This window comes from Helobdella robusta (assembly GCF_000326865.2).
Source record: "Helobdella robusta unplaced genomic scaffold HELROscaffold_7, whole genome shotgun sequence".
NCBI classification, from domain to species: Eukaryota; Metazoa; Annelida; class Clitellata; order Rhynchobdellida; family Glossiphoniidae; genus Helobdella; species Helobdella robusta.
Window position 1 is genome coordinate 3,173,250 of NW_008705398.1, and position 20,434 is coordinate 3,193,683.

Genomic DNA, 20,434 nt, shown 5'->3' on the forward strand with positions numbered 1-20,434 from the left:
CGGCACAGCTGACAAGGATGCAAACAACTCATCCGCTCACCACAACAATTATATAAATGGTGTTGTGCCATTTGAAAGTAATTCGAATGATCAGAGAATCCTATTAAGTGTTTATCAGGGTGTGATAAATAAAACTATTTTCGTGAAAACTATGTTTGTAATTTTATAACAGTGAGACATATAAAGGAGGAACGTTCTACTCCTCTTCGTCTGCTGGCTGAAAATGATTTTCAGTTTAGAGCATTCACAAACGCAAGACTACATTCATTGTCTAAAAGCACTGTCGGTAATTCCTCACCCAGCAGATTTAAGTCATTAAGTAACAGTTTCTCACCCAGTCATTAAGTAACAGTTTCGAGCGTGCGGTTAAGAGCATGTCCAATGCTTTAACTGACTCCATGACTCAGCTTCATGCTACTTTGTCCACATTGGGCAATAGCGTTTCCGCATGCCAACAACAAGTAACAAAGATTAATGAAACTCCAATGTTCGAAACCATGACTAGGGCTCTTTGGACTGTAGAACAAGAGCGAAAAGATGATGAGCAACGGTCAAACTATGTTATCATTTCCGGGCTTGAACTTGAACAGGGAGGTAATGACAAAGATATGGTTTCTTCAATTTGTGAAAACCACCTTCCTATCAAATCCCAGATTGTAAGAACTCGTCGTATTGGAAAGTCAAAATTGTGTGTGACTTTAAGAAACTCATCAGCAGCCGAAGACCTGATTGCATCATCAAGGATTCTCCGCTCATCACCAGCGACAACCTGCTGATGATCAGCCCTTTCGTTCAGTCAACTAGAAATGGGCACCTTCGTTTGGCCCTGGCTAACGTTCGTAGCCTATAGAAAACAAACGACCTCAGTTTATTTTTGTCAACTTATGACTCTGATATATTTTCTGTTATAGAAACGTGGCTCACTCCAAATGATCCGGATAATCTGTTTTTGCCTCCTGGTTTTAGTTTTGTTCGAAGGGACCGTGGATCACGTGGTGGTGGCGTGGCCTTCATCATTAAAAATACTGTTTCTTACAAGGTCGTCTCAGTACCCTCCATATATTCTCACATCGAGATTGTCTCTATTGACGTTCCTACCTCAACTAAGAATTATCGCCTTATTTCCTATTACCGTAGTGGTGGTTTTGACGTTTCAGCTGAGCCGTATGCATTTGACAGTGTGGGATGTATAAAAGAACTCTGCAAAGGTGGTGTTGTCTGCTTAATGGGGGATTTCAACCTTTCTCCCATCAACTGGGTTAATTAATCCGCACCTAATAATACTATTTACAATACATTCATTGAGCTCTTCAACAAACTAGGTCTACATCAACTTGTCTACAGACCGACTCGAGAAAGTAATATTTTAGATTTAGTTTTATCAGATGATCCAGGCCTACTTTTAGATTTGAACATGTCCTGTCCGTTTGTGTCTAGCGATCATAATTGCATCTTATTTGAAGTTAGCTATGCTGCCTGCGGCACAGTGGATACAAGTCAAAATAATTGCATATCTTTCTACAATTTCAACAAAACAGATTTCATAGGAATGAACGATTTCTTCATGAGTATAAACTGGGAATTCCCTGCCTTCTCGTACTCTTAAGCTGTTGGGTGATGTTAGTTTCACCTCTCAGGTGGTGTATACAACTCTGCGTAGTTTGAAGAGTACGTCCTCGATGGGACCAGATGGTATACACAATATATTGCTCAAGAGCTGTGCTTCAAGTTTGGCAATTCCACTGTGTCACATTTTTGATGTTTCCTTTAAAAACAATGTACTTCCTACCAGATGGAAAACAGCAATTGTTACTCCGATCCATAAGAAGGGTCCATCCAATTGCCCGGGTAACTACAGGCCAATTTCACTTACCAGCTCGTGTTGCTGAGTAATGGAAAAAATCATCAACAAACAGATGTTATTATATTTGTCAGTCAACAAATTAATTTCCAGCTTCCAACATGGCTTCTTGTCTGCTCGATCCACATGCACTAATTTGCAACAATTTCTTAGCGATTGGATGTCGATTCGCCAACAAAAGGAATGTTGTGATGTGATTTACCTATATTTCCAGAAAGCTTTCGATTCTGTGTCGCACACCAAACTAGTAGATAAACTAAAAGCTTATGGAGTTACCGGTAATCTCCTTTTCTGGCTGACCGATTTTCTATCTGAACGCTCTCTACATCATCTCTCATACCTGTCTCGATTGCATGCGGTTGGAATGGATACTCTGGAGCGTCGTAGGCTGATTTCTGATCTATGCCTTCTCTACAAAATACTTCATAACCTCGTTCAAACTAACCTAAATAGTCATTTCATTCCATCACTGTACTTATCAACTCGAGGACATCAAAGCAAATTGCGTGATTTTAACATTAGTGACAACTCAACCAAATATTTCTACTGCAACCGAATCATTCGAATATGGAATACGTTGCCGGCAGATGTCGTTTCTTCAACCTCATATGCTCTCTTCAAAAGTCGGTTGCGTTTTTTCGATCTAAATAAATTTCTAACTATTAAATAACTATCAATATTATGTTTTCCTTTTTTTTCCGGATAATATTCATTTTTATTGTACTATTTCACGAAGATGTGTTATCAATGTCAACTATGATTTTTCTAATTTACTTTTTTTCTGTTTCGACGGACATTTTATAGAACTTGGTTATTTTTATTATTTCTGTCTAGATAAGTGGTTATTATGGCCCTCTTGGCAGTTTTGTCAATAAATAAACAATGAATAAATATATATGCTGGTGAAAGACTATAATTAATATATATATGTAGATATTTGTTTGTGTATATATATACTTTCTATAACATATATATGTATGCACTATTCTGTTTATGTGTGTATGTATAATATTCGTTTTTTTATTGTACTATTTCACGAGGATGTGTTATCAATGTCAACTATGATTTTTCTAATTTACTTTTTTTTCTGTTTCGACGTACATTTTATAGAACTTGGTTATTTTTATTATTTCTGTCTAGATAAGTGGTTATTATGGCCCTCTGGGCAGTTTTGTCAATAAATAAATATTTTAATATTATAAAATCAATTATAAATTAATACAATTTACATTCAACTATATTTATAGAATTTGTTTTAATTTTCTTTTTGAATATATAAAAAAAAGTTTTAGTAAAAATTATAAAACTAACTAATGTACTAATCTAACCTCTAACTTAACTTAATTAATAACTAAAAAGACTAAGCACTAAACTAAGTACATAGAACTGGATACAATGTCATTATTTCGTGATCCGGCTGTTGAATTTGCAGAATCTGGTAAAAATATTAATTCGTTAATTGCGTTAATTGATTTAGGTGCTATACAACCTCGAGGAATAGCCTTCTCAATTACATGCATAGTTGTTGGAGATAAACTAAAGTCTTTATCTTTAAAATTTCAGCAATCATGGTATAATGGGCAAAAATGTTTAGAATATAGTATCTCTAAAGATGAAGCCCATTGTTTTTTGTCGTCTTTTTAATAAAAAATATATAAGTAATGGTAACAAAAAGAAATGAAAGAAAGGGCCAAAAATCGAAAAGTTCTCATTTTTTAAAACAAATTCCAAAATAAGTTCAAGGAAGACTCATTAGCATTATGTGTGACGAAGTGAGCGACCGATCCAACAAAGAACTTATGAGCATCGTTATTAGATAGAAAGTTTGATTGCCATAGTTCATGTAAAAAGTACTGAAGCTAAGTTCAGTGGAAATAAAATTGCAACAATTTAAACGTTTGAATCGATTGAAAGAATTATTCGACAAAAAGCCAGTATTTATTCATTGATGGGCGCATGTTTTGAATTTAGTTTTACAGGATGCCTGCAAATCTACAAAAAACTGCGGTAAAGTATTTGATTTGCTGCGGAAGGTTTGTGTAGTTGTAGAGAGTTCGCCGAAGCGTCATAATGAATATATAAATGCTATTAGAAGTTTACATTTGGAAAATGGTTTACTTGCATCGCAGTCATTATCTAGGACGAGATGGTCTGCAAGATGTGTAAATTTGATAATTGCCAGCTATTATTGAGTGTTTAATATGACAATGATTCAGATTCGGCTGGCTTACTCAAAGCAATTAAGGAACCACTCTTCTTTTTTGGGCTTGAATTTTTAGTTCAAGTGTTTATGTTGGTAAATGTAGCGTCACAAGCTCTTCAAAATAAAGAGACTGACTTGGCGGCAGCGGAAAGGTCCATAAATGAATTAAAAGCTGCACTGAAATGCATAGATTGTGAAAAAGAATTTAATATACTTTTTGAAAAATCAAAAGCTTTTCATGACAAACTTGAAATCGAGAAAGGGTATAAAAAAAATAAAAGCGCGAAAACTTCCAGCATCTCTTCAAAAATGTGTTTAAGATCAGTTTATAACAAAACCTGCTTCATATAATTCATTCCTCTAACATTAACATTAGATCAATTTATAGTTCAAACGCGGGTCGATTTTTTCAGACCAGTTTTGGACTGCAATAATTCTTCAATAAAATCAAGATTCAGTACAAACTGTGCTAAATTAATTCAATATATTCCGTCTGTTTTGCGAAAATCGTGGTATAAAGAAAGCATCCGAAATCTGGCTAATCTTGCTAGAATTGATGATGAATTAGATGAATTATGTTTTGTCGAATCTAAATTAATGCTGAAGTGTGAAAATTATAATTAATAGAATCTTTATTAAGCTTAGCTCAAGCAATGGTGCATCATACACATGACAAAGTGTCTAAATGTTATTATGAATTGATAATATTTTAACCGGTTTTACCAGTTACTTCCGCAACCTGTGAACGATCGCATAGCAAAGTAGATATAATCAAATCTGAATTAAGATCATCAATGACTTCTGAAAAATTAGAACAGCTAGTTCTAATGTCATGTCAAATATATTGAACGCCATCAATTTATTAGTCGTAGTTGATAGCTTTGCGTTAACATCAAGAGGTCTTCCAGTTTAAGCATGCAATTAATTGATTTTCTGCTTAGAGTACTTGTATATTATTTCTAGCTTCAATATTTTGCTTTGTATACATATTGTTTTATATAATCATAAAATTAACAAAACATTTTGTGTTGCAATATTAGATAAATTCTAAACGCGAAGCCGACGCGGTATAATGACAATGATTTTTTTTTAGCATTTTTTAAACTGTTAAAATTTATAAAGTTTGAAAGCTTTTCTTTATTTGTTATTTTAAAAAGAAATTTTAAAAAATTACTTATGTTTTCCCTGTGATGTAAAATTTTATGAAAAACATATTTTAAAAAATAGCTGGTATTAATAGATGCTCCACGCTCCACCTATCAGACCAAATCAAAAACATGTAAATAGGCGACCAGCTTTTACAATTTTTTTTAAATTATGCCCCTTTTCTGCATCGCAAACACCGATATCTTTTATAATTTTAGCCCAATTTATTATAAACTTGTGTTATATTAATCCATTATGCCTATGCATCTATTTAAGTACACACCTGTATAGTAAATGATGTAAAAAAAATCAGGACCGCCCTGTCAATAAAAGCCAGCTACGCCCCTGCTGCTATACAAATTTTACTTTGCATCTGCGATTATTTAATTATAAACAGTAAATTTTTATTTTGATGTGATTACTTTATCTTTTTTTACAACATGGATCATTTCATTTATAAGTAATTATAGGTTGTACTGAAGCTGTGGTATTATTTCGTGTTTGGTGCCTTTGAGAACTTTTTTAAAAGACGCTTTAAAAATAGTAGCAATTAATAAGTAGTAAAATTTGAAATAAACTCCTCAACTATTTTATTTAATATGCACTCATCAACATATCACCGTGGAGAAAGATTAAATAAATTTTTGCTGTTTCACATAGCGTAGCGCAATAGTTTAATGGTTGCAGCGACAAGGTTCGAATGGGTATTTATAAGCGCTGTGTTAGTTGTCGATACCTCTGATAAATACACAAGGAAGATTTGTAAAAAAATGAAACACCCGATAATAAATGATAGAAATAAATTAATAACATTTGCTATATCAGTGATAATATTAACGTAGAAATTAAAAAACATAATCCCAACAGAAAAACGACAAATCAGATAAAAGCTTGCGAACATTATTATTTAAGGATTATACAATTTGCATGGCCTTCTTTGAAGATAATTTTAAAGTTCATATTTATGAAGTTGACTACAACTATTAAAAAGCAATTGCTCTCTTAAAAAAATGAATTATCGTTATGTCAACCTTCTCAATGAGAAAAGCAGTGATTCCATGTTGAGGTTTTTCATTGAGCGGGTCAGTTTTAGCATAAACAACATACACATCCGCTATAGCACCGTTTGTTATCCAAAATTTTGATCCATTGATTATAAAACAATCGCCTATAAGACAGAACAAAACTATTTATGAATGTCAAACATGGACATTTTAAAATAAAAAATAGGAAACGCTAACAAAATTAAAAAAATTGATGAAAATATGAAAAACTTAATAGACGTAATGGCATAATCGTCATCTTTGGGCCGTACTCTGCATCTACACAAAAGTCCAAATGCAGATAATGCTAGAAAAGTTAAAACCCAGGCCCGGTTTGCCATTCAACGTCATAGGTTTGTGCGCATCACCTAATGGCAGCTATTTCAGATTTTAAGCAAAACAATTTTAAGCCTCATCAAATGTTTTCAAATAGTATTCATATTATTTGTCAATTCAATGTTGCACAATATTTCCTTCCGTTGTACTCCATCTTATCGTTCATGCGGCTAAGTCATATCAATTTATTTCTTTTAATAATTTAGAAAATGTATAGATCCCAGCCTACCGGCTCATTACTAATCCCGTCTTTTAACAAATTTTCATTAATTCTTCCTAATATATAAATCACATAAGATTAAACAAAATTATTTCTTCAATCACAATAATATGATTAATAACTCAATTCTAATAATCTTAAGTCTAATAATAACATTAAAAATAATAAGTATAAATTTAATATTTTACTATATCTCTTTAGTATAAGATCTATTTATTAAAAATCTATTAATATCTCTGACATCCTTTCTTCTTATTCACCTGATTTTCTTGCTCTCACTGAAACCTGGCATGAAAATACTGACTCTCGCTCACTTATAACTGCTACTGTCACTAACTACAAATTTGTTGAACTTTCTAGACCTCCTAAAAAAACCATTAACGTCTGCATTTTTTATAACTCAATTTCTTCTCTATAGCCTGATGATTTGCTAATCATTTTATTTCATTTCATTTGAATGTCTAGTTTTTTTTTCAAAATTTTCACATTGTATTTCTTTATTGTCTCTTTATAAATATAGACCCCCCGCCTTCTCTTTCTTTGTTTATAGAAAAAATTTGTACTTAATTTTGAATACACCTTAACCTTCACTTAGGTTTCTACTACTATTAATAATTCATCTTACCATTTTTAACTCACAATTTCTTTGCATTCCATTATTAGCTGACATGCCACATTTCCAAATTTAAAACACTCTGTTCATCCTATCCATGGCTGTGATAAACGACAACTAATACCAGCTGACAAATCTACATATTGCTGAAAAACTTTAACACTCGAAACTACTGACAAACTTTGTTGAACGATAATTCGAATGCCAACAGTAATAGAAACACTAAACTAATCTAAGTAACTACATAAATCACCCTTACGACTTCGCTTCAAACCTCGCTATCGACTTCGCTACACCTGTCCATTATATACAAGAGATTCTGAGAATCCAAAGATTACAAATATAGCAAAGATAACGAATAATCAAGTTAGCGCAATTTGACCAGTGCAGCAGTTATAACAATATCGAACTAAATTTTTAACAATTGACAAATTTCACCCCAATAGAAACCCTTCCACACATACATATAAAGATTCCATTTGCTTGACTGGATTGAAAGTTAGTTTTGAAAGATAATTTTTGTTTAAAAACTAAAATTTGAAAATTAAAGTTGAAAACGAACCATTTTTTAATGCAGTAGTTTTCATTGAAACAACATCAGAGCCCGCATTGTGCTCACTCATGGCAAGAGCCCCAACATACTCACCAGAACAAAGCTAGCAAATAAATTTGTTTTTATTTATTAAAAATCCATTTATAGGAGCTATATTAAATGCTATATTTTTTCGGTATCGATTTGAATGTGCAATGTGTGCCATGACTATTTGTTTGAAGATGGTCGCATGTAGATATATATGTGCACATTTGTATGAACATTATATTTATATATATATATATATATATATATATATATATATATATATATGTGAAGTTGTGACGATAGTGATGATAATGATTGCGCGATTGAAATATGCCGCCTGTATATTTTGTGAAATTGTGACGATTGTGATCATAATGATTGCGTCTTTGAGGCGTGCCGCCTATATATATCTATATATTTTATTAGACATTCTATGCATGTATATTTTGTTATTTGATATGCTATATATGCGACGCTGCTGTGCTGTTTTGTATATAGGGAGTATAGCAATATATGGGACGCGTGCGACGCGCTGTTCTGAGTATAGGAAAAGAGTATAGATGCGAGTATAGAATTTTCTATGATATAGAAAGCGTTATGTAGATAGGGCGGTAAAAACATATAAAAGGCCGCGAGTTGAGATATATGGAGGCGGGTCGTTTGTTATTTTTATTTTAGGTTTTGTTTCTTGCTTGGTAGTTGTATTATTAATAGATTAATTTTGGATTTATCGTTTTTTTTAATAAAGACGGAGGTTTGATTTGTATTATTTTGTTTGTTAGTTTATTTCTTTTATTGAATAAAAGAAGTGTACACTTGAAGTTTGGCTCGGCTTAATTATTCTACCTAAAATAATGGATGTTGAAGAAGACTTGCTGATAGTTGACGAGGTCGGCGTCTCCAGTCAACAAGCAGGGCGCGAACAAACTTCCGCCCGGCCCGTGTTTTCAGACCCTGAGAGGGTCTATTGTAGAGTGGCGGATCCCGGCCAGGAAAGACTCCGCCGAAGCGAAGGCTCGGGTGGATATTCGTATGCGGACGCGATTCGCGTGGTGCGGAATTCGAATGTCACCCGGCAAAAATCTACATATATATATATATATATATATAGTTATTAAAAATATCACCGCATTTTTCGCATTGTTGAGTTTGTAACTAAGTTTTTCAATTTTTCTAACAATTATTTTGCCGATATTATTCAAATTAATAATAAAATTTTTAATTATTTTGGACTGCATTTTTTATATATTTTATATACCATTTTCCTTTTATTTCCAACAAAGCCTCTTTTCTTCCCTTACGGTTCTGCGAGCCTCAACTTTTAATTTTTTATAATTGATGAAGTTGGATTGGATAGGGTTGTTTTTAAATATTTTGAATGCGTTTTGCTTTTGTTTAATTGCATCTCTGCATTTATTATTAAACCAAGGATTTATTATCTTAGACTTTTTATTTTGTATAACCGGGGTTGTTTGTTTTATTATTGTTGTTATGGTTACTATCCATATGTCCATTGAGTCGTCATCTATTTTCTCAAATTCTTTTCCCGTTTCTTCTGTTATTTTTAGAATTTAAGCCAATCGGTTTTATTATAATTTAATCTTTCTTTTTGATTGTTTGTTGGGGATTTATTTTTAATTGTTAGTATTATTGGGAAATGGTCACTGCCATGAAGATCTTCCTCAGCATCCCATTCAATATCCTCAAAGAGGGATGGAGTTGACAAGGTACAGGTCAATTATGGAAGATGAGTTTGTGTGTTCTTGAAAAAATTTTGTTTTGATTGGTTTGATGAGACAGAGATCATTTTCAACTATACTTTTTTCCAATTATTTTCCCTGAGGATTTGAACTTTGACAACCTCACAACTGACTGTGCTCATTGAAATCACCCAAAAAGAGGAAAGGTTTAGGGATCTGTTCGACTATTTGATTTATTTCCTTAGATTTCATCAATGATTTTGGGTTTATGTACCCATTGCATATTGTTATAGTTTTATTATATGTTATTTTAGAGGCTACAAAACGGTGTTTAGTAGTAATATGATGTTGAGATTGAGTCATACTGTGATGAACAAAAATTGAAGTTCCAGCTGATGGGTTTGTTTTTGTTGAATTGGCTGCTTTGTAGTATGCCACATAATTTTTTAAAATTATTTAATTATCTTCAGTAATTTTTGTTTCTTGTAGACAGATTATATGTGGCTTACGTTTCTGAATTAATATTTGAAGCTCAGGGAGGTTGTTCTTCATCCCACTTATATTCCATTGGAGAATTTCAATGTCGTTGGCATTTTCATCTAAAATACGATTGGGAGAAGAAATGTTGGTGATATTTTTTTCCTCTGCCACTGTATAATTGATTAGTAGATTTCAAGTTGGTTAATTTTAGTTTATTTTCATCAGACATTTTAATTTACGTGATCGAAATGTTGGTTGGCTGGCTATCTAAGCATTATTATCGTTATTTAAATGTAAAAATGAAAGCTGAATTAGTAAAAAGATAGTTTTGCTGATAAAATACGTTAAAACGTACCTTGTTTAACTATATTGTATATATTGAAATAAAACTCTTAAAAACCCTTCTTTCTATTAAAATTTACTTATTTGTCATTGAAATTTATTGTTTACATATATAATCAATCAATCAATCTTCGTTTTGCGTCCAGAGACCCGGTTCCCTGAGGTAGGACGTTGTTGTCAGTAAGGTCCACCATTCAATTGAAATTGAACTAAATTTGATTAATTAATTAAATTTAATTGACGCTCATCGAAGAGGATACGCTTGTTGGATAGCTTATTCCAAATTACACCAACTATCCTAAAAATTTCAGCTGGCTAGGTGCACCGGAAGTAGGTAAAAATTGTAAAATAAAACACCACATGACAAGATTACAGAAAGACAAGCACAAAAAAGGAAGGAAAAACATTCAAAACCTTTATAACGGCATAATTTAACCAAATGATGTTGAATTGCGATCTCAAACAAAGTGTAAAACGGTAACATTGCATAGTTTTTTTTTTAGTTTACTTAGTAGACACTACGCAGTTTACAAATCAGTAATGAAAATTAATAAAACCAGTATAAATTGAAAAATGTAGCAAAAACGTCTTTTTGTCTGAATATTGAAAAAAAATTCAATGTTTATTGAAAACCAACATTGTAATATTAAGGATAATAAAATGTGACAATACTACTTTACAAACCCAAATGACAACGACCTTATTAAAAGTAACTTTTGCCACAGCAATGTCCTAACAATAAATCTGGATTCAACATAAAATTTGAAAAATGAACTAAAATTAAAGATCAAGACCTTGGGAAGGTATCTATCCTTTTGTTCTTCTGTTGCATACCTATTGATCTGATTGACACAAAGATTCGAATGAGCACCATAACTTAGTCCTATCCCTGGGCTAGCACGGCTAATTTCCTCCATCACCAGACAATGATCCAGATAACTTGCTTCTGCGCCTCCATAACAAGCTGTTTTTGTTTGTCCAAAATAATAAAAAATCAATATATAACATTCATAACTGGAAACATATAATTAATACAGAAGTTGGAAAAATATAGACTGAAAGTAATGTGACTAATACATAAAATCCCCAACTGAAATTCTCTTTATATATACGTGTAGTTTATTTGCTAGTCTGAATCCCCTACACTAAAATCTGTTACATCTACTCTCGGTAATTTAGTCCAGATACACGCACAATCAAACACACATGCAAAGTGTATACGTACATTGGAATATACATACATCAAAAAAAAATAAATAGAAGTGATGAGCAGATAGTTTGAGTCTGGAAGCGTAAGATGAACAAATATTATAGAGAAGTATAGTAGTTATAATTGTGTTGAGCTCGCTGTAGTGTTGATACCAGCCGATAGATGGAATGGCTCAAAATCTTTAGTTTGGGTAGAAAGTTAAAGGACGTGAGTGATGTTACAAAGAACAGATTCAACTAAATTTTTAGGAGTGTACCTTCAAAGTAATTTATCCTGGTCAAAACACATCCACTTCATTATCAATAAGATTAATTAATTCGTCAGCAACATTAGCATACTTCGAGCCAAATTAAATAGCAACTTAATTAAACCTTTTATTACAGCTTTATTTATCCGTACTTATCATACTGTAACATTATATAAGGATTACTTGATCAGTCGTTTGTTCAAAATTCAAAAAAGATGTTAGAATATTTTATAAACTCAAATACAGAGACCATGTCACTCATCTATTTTCAGTGATTAAGATTTTGACAATAAAACAACTCTTCGTATACTATTTTTGTTTTCAAATTTCTTCGCAACAAACTACCAGCATATTTTAAAAATTGCCTAAGCTTAGCATGTGACTTGAACATCAGAACGACACGCCATTTAAAGACATTTTACATCCACTCACAGAAATCCTTTGTGTTTTACAAATTTGATGTTTGCTGGACCTAAGCTGTGGGAAAATACATTTCCATGCAACATAAAAATCATTGCTAACATTGTTTTGTTTAGAAAAAAGTTATTTGAGTTATTATTAACAATTGATCCACCATAAAATCATATAATAAATATATTTCGATTTTATTATCATATTAATCTAATTTCATATGTCGAGATATTCGTTTATTTTGTTGCCAACCTTTTATGTCGATTTGCTCTTTGAATTTCATTTCACTGTTTTGGTTGCATTTTGTCAAAGGACGCTTAGTAACTAATTATTACTTAATATAATAGTTCTGGCGTTCATATTATTTTTCCTCTTCTATTTTTTCCCTTTCTGAAGTGACACGGTGGCCTATACAAGTTAATTTTCTTATTTGGTTTCCGAAGACCATTGATTGCCATTTTATATTGTGCAGTTTTTTTGGTTTTGAATAAATAAATGCTTGGTTTGTGGCGAGGATGGGTAAAGACTCCTTTATTTCGAGACGTCGATGATGAGGATCGTAACAGAGTATGGTTTTGTGGTCGTCGAGGATTATTCTTTTCGGTAAAAAGGCTAATAAAAAGTTTATTACACTCTTCCTATGTTCAGAGAAATCAACAACACGCCACAAACAGCATATATGAATACGTGCTAAACGACGCATCACATACGAAGCCTGTTAGATGGTTGTGAAGTCTATGGTTTGTTGACGTTCGTGTATGGCCGTTGCTTTTTGGCTATTCCGGGCGGCGGAAATGGTTTCGGATTGTATTTTGTTTAACATATGTTAATTAAATTAAATTGTCAATGTCGCTAAAGTATTGTCATCGCTGGAAACCTGAGTTAGTCGATTTGACGGTTGGTTTTCGAGCAGTGATCAAAGTATCAAGAAAAGCAAGCTGATTATTGTTGCTTACCTCAATAATAAATTTTAAACACGATCTGTTTTGGAAAAGGTTTTGAAGAGAATGTAAGTCAGCGATAGATTTGTGAATAATGAAGATTTTGTCGACATATCAAGCGTAAACAAGAGGTTTGTTGCCGGGATCAAGAGAAATTTTTGTATCCAGACTACTTACATAGAAATTATAAAAAAGTGGGCCAAATGATTGTGGCTTACACTGCATTAACAGTCGATACCCAAATTGTTTTAGTTAAACGTATGTCCCAATAGGTTTAGTCTCTTTTTTATTCTTTATAATGAAACTATGTCAAACGCAGAGCTGCTTACAAGCTATTCTATACTTATAACTAAACTTTCGTGCCACAAAGGCCGTACACTATCCACACCACACGACGCACATACACATTATGCATGCACGCGCAAGCACCGCATCATACAGGTATGATGTTCTTTGAATTTCGCACAGACAGTATTCGAACCATTCAATCGCGTAATTGCAGCGCGAGAAATAGCACTTCTACTGACTGAGCTAACTCGGCGACCAATAGTGACGATCGGCGGCTAATGATAAAATGCTGTTACCCAAGTTAAAATCAAGGTATAGAGATTGCCGGTTTACAACGTTCTTTGTCTGGAAGTTGCTACGCTATGTTTGTAGAACTGGCTCTTTGGAGCTGTTCAAGAAACGGCTAAAAACCCATTTATTCAACGAAGCTGGTAAATGTTATCCGATAATAAAAAACTAATAATAGTCTAAAACAAGTTTACGAATGGTCTGTTTTGAGCGGACTGAGAATAAATGTCAAAAAAACTAAGTGTATGATATTCACTGGCAATAGTATAAATGAAAGTATTGAAATAAATTTTAAATTAAATAACATTGTTATCGAAAAAGTATCTGTTTTTAAACTCCTGGGTGTATTTATTGATAGTCTTTTAAATTACAAAGACCATATTAACTATCTATTGGTCAAAATAAATAGAAATATTGGAATCATAAACAAAATTAAATATCAGTTACCATTTCAAGTTTTACATCTTCTATATTATACATTAATATTCCACATTTATACTATTGCAACCTGATCTGGGGAAATACATATAAAACTTATTTATTGAAAATTTTCAATGCTCAAAAAAAAGTATTACGATACATTTGTATAGATAGCCACTCGTCTAAAGATGTTTTTAATAAAATGAAAATTTTATCTATCTTTGAAATAAACAATTTTAAATCATGTTGCTTTTACATAAAATATTTCATGGGGATTGATATCAACCGACACAATTCTTCTCGGATCAATCAAACCGTTGCTTAAATCGGCATTGACAAGATCAGTGATTGATCGCATGTTCAGGGTTAAAGCTCCAAAACGTGAATACCCAGTTCAACAATATTTGTTTTTATGGGACGAAAAAATGGAACTCACTCCCGGACTATATCAGATCCTCTTACTTTTTACTCTGTCTTTCACGGTATCGAGTTTTATTTAAATTTCTGTGTGTATATATATATATATATATATATATATATATATATATATATATATATATATATATATATATGTATGTATGTATTTTATATTTTCACATATTAAATAATACTTAATCTATATACAATTTAATTCAAGAATTTACTTTGTCTGACTGAATGGTTAGCTAATAACTTTCAATATCTCGTTTATCCTTTGTTTTGTATCTACTTATTTTTTTTCTTTTATATTTTGATCTTATTAACTTATGATTGTATTTAATCTATTATATATATTTGTGCATAAATTTTGTCTTTCGGTTCTCTTATGTAACTCTTATGTAACTTTTTATTATTCTGTGATTAATTTTATTCAATTTCAATTATTCCTGCAATTTTTTTATAGTTTATTTTATTCTTAATTTTCTTGGTTTTGTTATAATTTATTTGCTTTTTAATCATACTATGATTGACATTGAATTCAATTTATTGTTTCCATTTTAAATCTTTAATTTATTACCTCTTTTCCGTTTTTATACATTAACATTGCTATTACTATTCCATACTGTGACTGATTTTCTCTATTTACAATTATTCAGGTCAAATATTTTTTTCATTTCATCTTTTAAGTATTGTTCTTCAATTTCAATATATACGTATATGATTGTTTAGGTACTGTTTATATGTAATGCTTACATATATATTGGAGAGTGTGTGTATGTATGTATGTGTTTGGGTGAGTGGGTGTGTGTATAGGAGTATGTGTGTCTATAAATGTAAGTATGTATAGTATATGTATGGGTGTGTAAATATGTGTATGTATATATGTGTATGTATTCATATATTAATTGGTTTTAAGCATTAAAAATTTTACATATTTTACATATATGCTTATATTAATTGGTTCTATATGTATACATATATTAATTGGTTTTAAACATTATAAATTATTCATATTTTATATATATGTTTTAAAAATGGATTCTTCAAAAGTTTTAGAAAAATTATTTAATTTACATTTATTTAATCGAACTATGAATTTATGGATTACTTTTTTGAATGTTGGGGATCCCGCTTAGTTAAGATTTACTCTTTTGGAATGCCCCATTATGTAACAAATTTATTGTTTGTTCATAATAAACGAATTGATAATTGGTAGACGTTGTCCGAAAATTGCTGTCTTATAGTTTTGGAAAGGGTTTAATAGTGTAAATATTTCTATTTTAACTTTAACATATACATAAGGAACAATTATTTTTATCTAGTTATTTTAAACAATTTTTCAACTTAATTACTGCTATAATGTATTATTACATTCTTCAGCATGTATTAACTAATTAATTATTAATTAATTAATTGAGAGACTCAGACTGCTGATTGATGATGTTTATTGCAAGCTGTAATTTTCAGAGGACTGTTGAAGAGTGAATTTTTAATAATAATAATAAATGGGGGTGCCAAGTTGGGAAAGAAAGAGTGGTCGCATGAATGTTGGCTGATATAGTTAATCGTTTGTAGTAAGGGGATGCTGGTGAAAAGGTTTCAATCAATGCATGCATTCTCTTGTATCCCTGTGGCAAAAACACCTTAAATCAAGAACTGACAGCGCTCATACTCGGTATTTCAGACACTTTAAATTAAGAACTGACGGCGCTCATACTCGGTATTTCAAACTGGGTTCATTGCGAAACTTGGGTTCATTTTGCATAGAGATCAAGCCACTTGAAACTATAACCATACTTTGCCGATACCACTTGTCATAAAAGTAATTATTATTTATTTAATTATTATTATCAATTTAATTATCAGCAATAAAATAATTATGTTTTTCAAATTTTTTATTTTTTCTAAGAGTCACAACTTTAGATTCATTTTAAATTTTCTGCTGTCGTCGTAAACACCCAACTCCTTTTCCCGATTGCTTTTATTAGGAACATCAGCTTTCTTTAAGAAACAAACAAACCATTGTTTTACAAGTATTTTTGTCATTAGCAACTGAAGTTCTGTAATGACCACCAGATACTACATCAAACTTTGGCAGCGGCCAGAACATCTGTAATATTGAAGTAGAAATACCGATGTACCGATGTACCGTTGCCCGGCATTGCCAAAAAACCTTTCTAGATCTTGATCAAATGATGAAGACAGCACATACTGGAACTGATGATCAGAAAGAAGTACCTCAGCAGAAGCGATTTTGAATTTGGTCGTCACTACAAATGCATCAGCTGTGAAATTTGTGATCTTGCATTGTCGTAGAGCAGACCCATTATGACAGCTTGCAGTGACATAATACATGCATAAGAGCTTCTGAAAGCTGTCACACTGAAGCTGTCATAACGTTCTACCGACGTCAAAAGTTCATGAAACGTACTGTGCTTTTGTTTACGCACAGTTTTCTTGGTCAGGGTAAGTAACGCTGCTACTGTCTTTTCATAGAAAACTTGGCACATCAAAAGTACACTCTGACGTTGCAGGAATTTGGGATGTACTGTAAGTAAGGTTAGTGAAACGTAAAACTGTCACAGTCTTCTTTGTACAGGGAATTCACATCACAGCAGTGCGCAACAAAACTTTGACCTTCTCCAGTAAAAAGTAGTTTTTTGGCTCGGTGATCCAGCTATTTCGAATGTCTAGTAAGTTGGAATAGGGCATTGGGACATGATGGAACACAATGTTGGGGGTTTATCGATCTTGAATAATCTAGGTTTCTGTATGTCAGTAATTAATAATTATCCTATTTAACTCTGATAGGAGTCGTCGTGGTGCTTGCCTAATTGGTTTAGACAAGAGTCTTGTGTATCGATTCGACGAGTTTCCAGACCTGATTTTCACTGATCATTGTCTCTTGTTGAAGAAACATCTACAATACCAGCCATAAAAACTTGAAGATGGAATAAATTATAATCTACGTGTATGCGTCGTGCATACAAAATGAGTCTTCTATTTATAATATTACTTGAGCACGTAAAACATTGAAAGCTGTGCCGAATGATAAATTTTAATCAATCAATCAATCTTCGTTTAGCGTCCAGAGACCTAGTTTCCTAAGGTAGGACGTTGTTTTCTTTGCCATCAACTATTTGCGCCAAATTAGACGATCAGTTGTATCCATTTCATTTAAATTTAGAGCTTTCATGTCTTGCTCGATTGTTTGCGACCAGGACTTATTTGGACGGCCTTTGGGATGTGTGCCATGTACTTCAACATCTGCAAGAGAAGTTATGGCACTGTTTCCACTTCGATTGACATGACCAAACCACCGCAGACGGTGTTGCCGGCATTCGTCCTTTATATCATCTAAACCAGCACGGCGCAAATTTCGGTAGATTTGATGTGGTCCTTCAGACTAATTTGTTGCATGCATCGAAGCATTTTCATGTTGGTTCGTTGAAGTTGTTGTCCCAGTTTGGTTGTCATTGGCCATGTTTCTGCACCATATAACAAGACCGGACACAGATTTATAAAGTCTTGATCGTATTGGTAGTGGGATGTCACGCCGCATCAATATAGAGGCAAGAAGATGCCATTTATTCCAGGCTGCACGGATGCGTGCTCGAACGGCAGCTTCAGCTGTTCCAGTACAATCCAGAACATCCCCTAGATATTGAAACGATGTGACTTTCTCTACCTTAATGGCTTCAACAACATTGCTATTTCGAATTTGTTGTTGTGGATTGATGCAAGGGAGACAAACAAAATTGGACACTTTAGATAAATTACCTATTATTTTTGAACAACGTTTGTGACACCACTGGTTACACTGCTGACACTTGAATGAATTGTTACCTACACCAGCTTTACAAACTGAACTGGTCCATCGTCCAGTAGCTGTGGATTGGATGGGTTCACCAGTGTTCATTGCTTTGGTTTTGCTGATGTTGACTTTGAATCCATGATCGGCCAGTCTGGTGTTCCAATCTTCAAACATCTCTGCTGCATTCTGCTCAGACGTGGCTGTTAAAACGATATCATCAGCATATATTAGATTCCAAATGTCACCAGTGCTTATCGGTTTTGTGACTTCTTCCATCACAGTTATAAATAACAGTTGACTGAGAATCGAGCCTTGGTGAACTCCTACGCCGATGTCAAATGCATTTGTGTTTCCAACTGTTGTGCTGACGAAAGTCTTAGTATTCATATACATTTCTATCACAAGTCGAACAAGATATTCTGGAATGAGTTGTCGACGTAGACTCCACCTGATTGCTTCACCTGGAACTCGTTCAAATGCTTTTTCAAGTTCTACAAAAATGTGTTATAGTTGTTGATGCTTTGCGAGGTACATCTCTTGCAGTTGCCGTATGATGTGAATTGCATCAATTGTTGATATCCCCGCTAGGAAACCAAATTGATAATTTCCGATTGTGATGCACGACGTTAATCTTCTCTCAATGATTTTCTCGAAAATTTTCAGGGAGTGTTCTAACAGACGTATACCCCGATAAGATGAGCAGTTCAATGGATCACCTTTGCCTTTGTATAGCGGAACTGTCATGCTATAATTCCATTCAGTCGGCATTGAGCAATTTCTCCACACTTCACGGCAAAGTTGTAGTAACGTTTGGATACCTGCAGTACCAGATGCTTTGATAATGTCATTTGTGAGTCCAGAGGGCCCTGCTGCCTTTCCATCCTTCATAGCTTTCAGAGCTTCTGTAAGCTCCTCTACAGTGATGTCTGGAATCGGACCTTCGATGGGTGGAGCGTCAAAATTGACATTGATGGGATTTGTTTAATTTAACAGACGGTTGAAGTATTCTCTCCACTGTAGCTTGATCTCATCTTGTTCAAGAACCATCTCATTTTTGTAGTTTTTGATACACGAGGCACCAACAATGTCTTTTTTCGTCCGCTTTGCTTGTTTTGCTATACGATACAGAGATTTCATTTGTTCACCTTTGCTTTTAGTGAGCCACTCTCTGCACTGATCTGTCCGAGCCAGTGCGACTTGACGTCTTGCGTAGTTGTTCTTCTCACGGAAAATTTTATGGTCATCAACAGACTTTGATTTTTGCCATTGCTTGTATGCAGCTTTCTTTTCAGCTATTGCATTTTGTACACTGTCATTCCACCACCAAGTGTCCCGTTCATGCTGACGTTTTGTACCAGTTTTCCCCACAAACTGTAGTTGCAGCGTTAATCAAAACTGTTTTGTATGTACTCCAATCTGTACTAGCTTGCGATTGGTGGCCTAACTGTTTTGCGACAATCTGTTGAAATTTTTCTCTATGAATATTGCTTTTCAGCTTTCACGTTTTGATTCTCCAAGGCATTTGTTTAGACTTATGTTTTGACATTTCAACAACCAGGTCTGCCACAAGAAGTCTATGTTGGGCGACACATGATTCGCCAGGTATAACTTTGACATTTATGAATAGCCTTCGGTGTTGTTGTTAGACAGCGAAGAAATCAATTTGCGTGGCTGATGGTCCACTATGTTATGAGATGTTCCAACCTTTTTCTAAAATATGTGTTCAGTAAACAAAACCCGTGACTTTCAGCAAACTCAAGGATGCGGTTGCCATCTTCTTCATTCCGTTCAGTTGTCAAAACCATCTGTTTTCTCTCCAACGAGGCAATCGAAATCGCCTCCAATCAGGATTGTTTCAGATTTTGGTATTG

General features: G+C 33.3%; 3 protein-coding genes across 3 annotated transcripts; 1 reads left to right on the forward strand and 2 right to left on the reverse strand.

The window, feature by feature from the left end:
* Positions 1-374: 374 nt before the first annotated feature.
* Positions 375-1,267, forward strand: HELRODRAFT_164968 (hypothetical protein; the record flags this gene model as incomplete). Its single annotated transcript, XM_009030882.1, has 2 exons — positions 375-656; positions 851-1,267. The coding sequence occupies 2 exons, from the start codon at positions 375-377 to the stop codon at positions 1,265-1,267; spliced, it is 699 nt and encodes a 232-aa protein (XP_009029130.1).
* An 8,438-nt stretch (positions 1,268-9,705) lies between these two features.
* On the reverse strand, positions 9,706-12,675 carry HELRODRAFT_164969 (hypothetical protein; the record flags this gene model as incomplete). Its single annotated transcript, XM_009030883.1, has 5 exons — positions 9,706-9,764; positions 9,876-10,019; positions 10,212-10,352; positions 11,396-11,488; positions 12,645-12,675. 5 exons carry the CDS (start codon positions 12,673-12,675, stop codon positions 9,706-9,708), a joined length of 468 nt encoding a protein of 155 aa, XP_009029131.1.
* A 4,153-nt stretch (positions 12,676-16,828) lies between these two features.
* On the reverse strand, positions 16,829-17,461 carry HELRODRAFT_164970 (hypothetical protein; the record flags this gene model as incomplete). The annotated part of the gene is made up of 3 exons (XM_009030884.1): positions 16,829-17,019; positions 17,073-17,271; positions 17,387-17,461. The coding sequence occupies 3 exons, from the start codon at positions 17,459-17,461 to the stop codon at positions 16,829-16,831; spliced, it is 465 nt and encodes a 154-aa protein (XP_009029132.1).
* Positions 17,462-20,434: the final 2,973 nt, after the last annotated feature.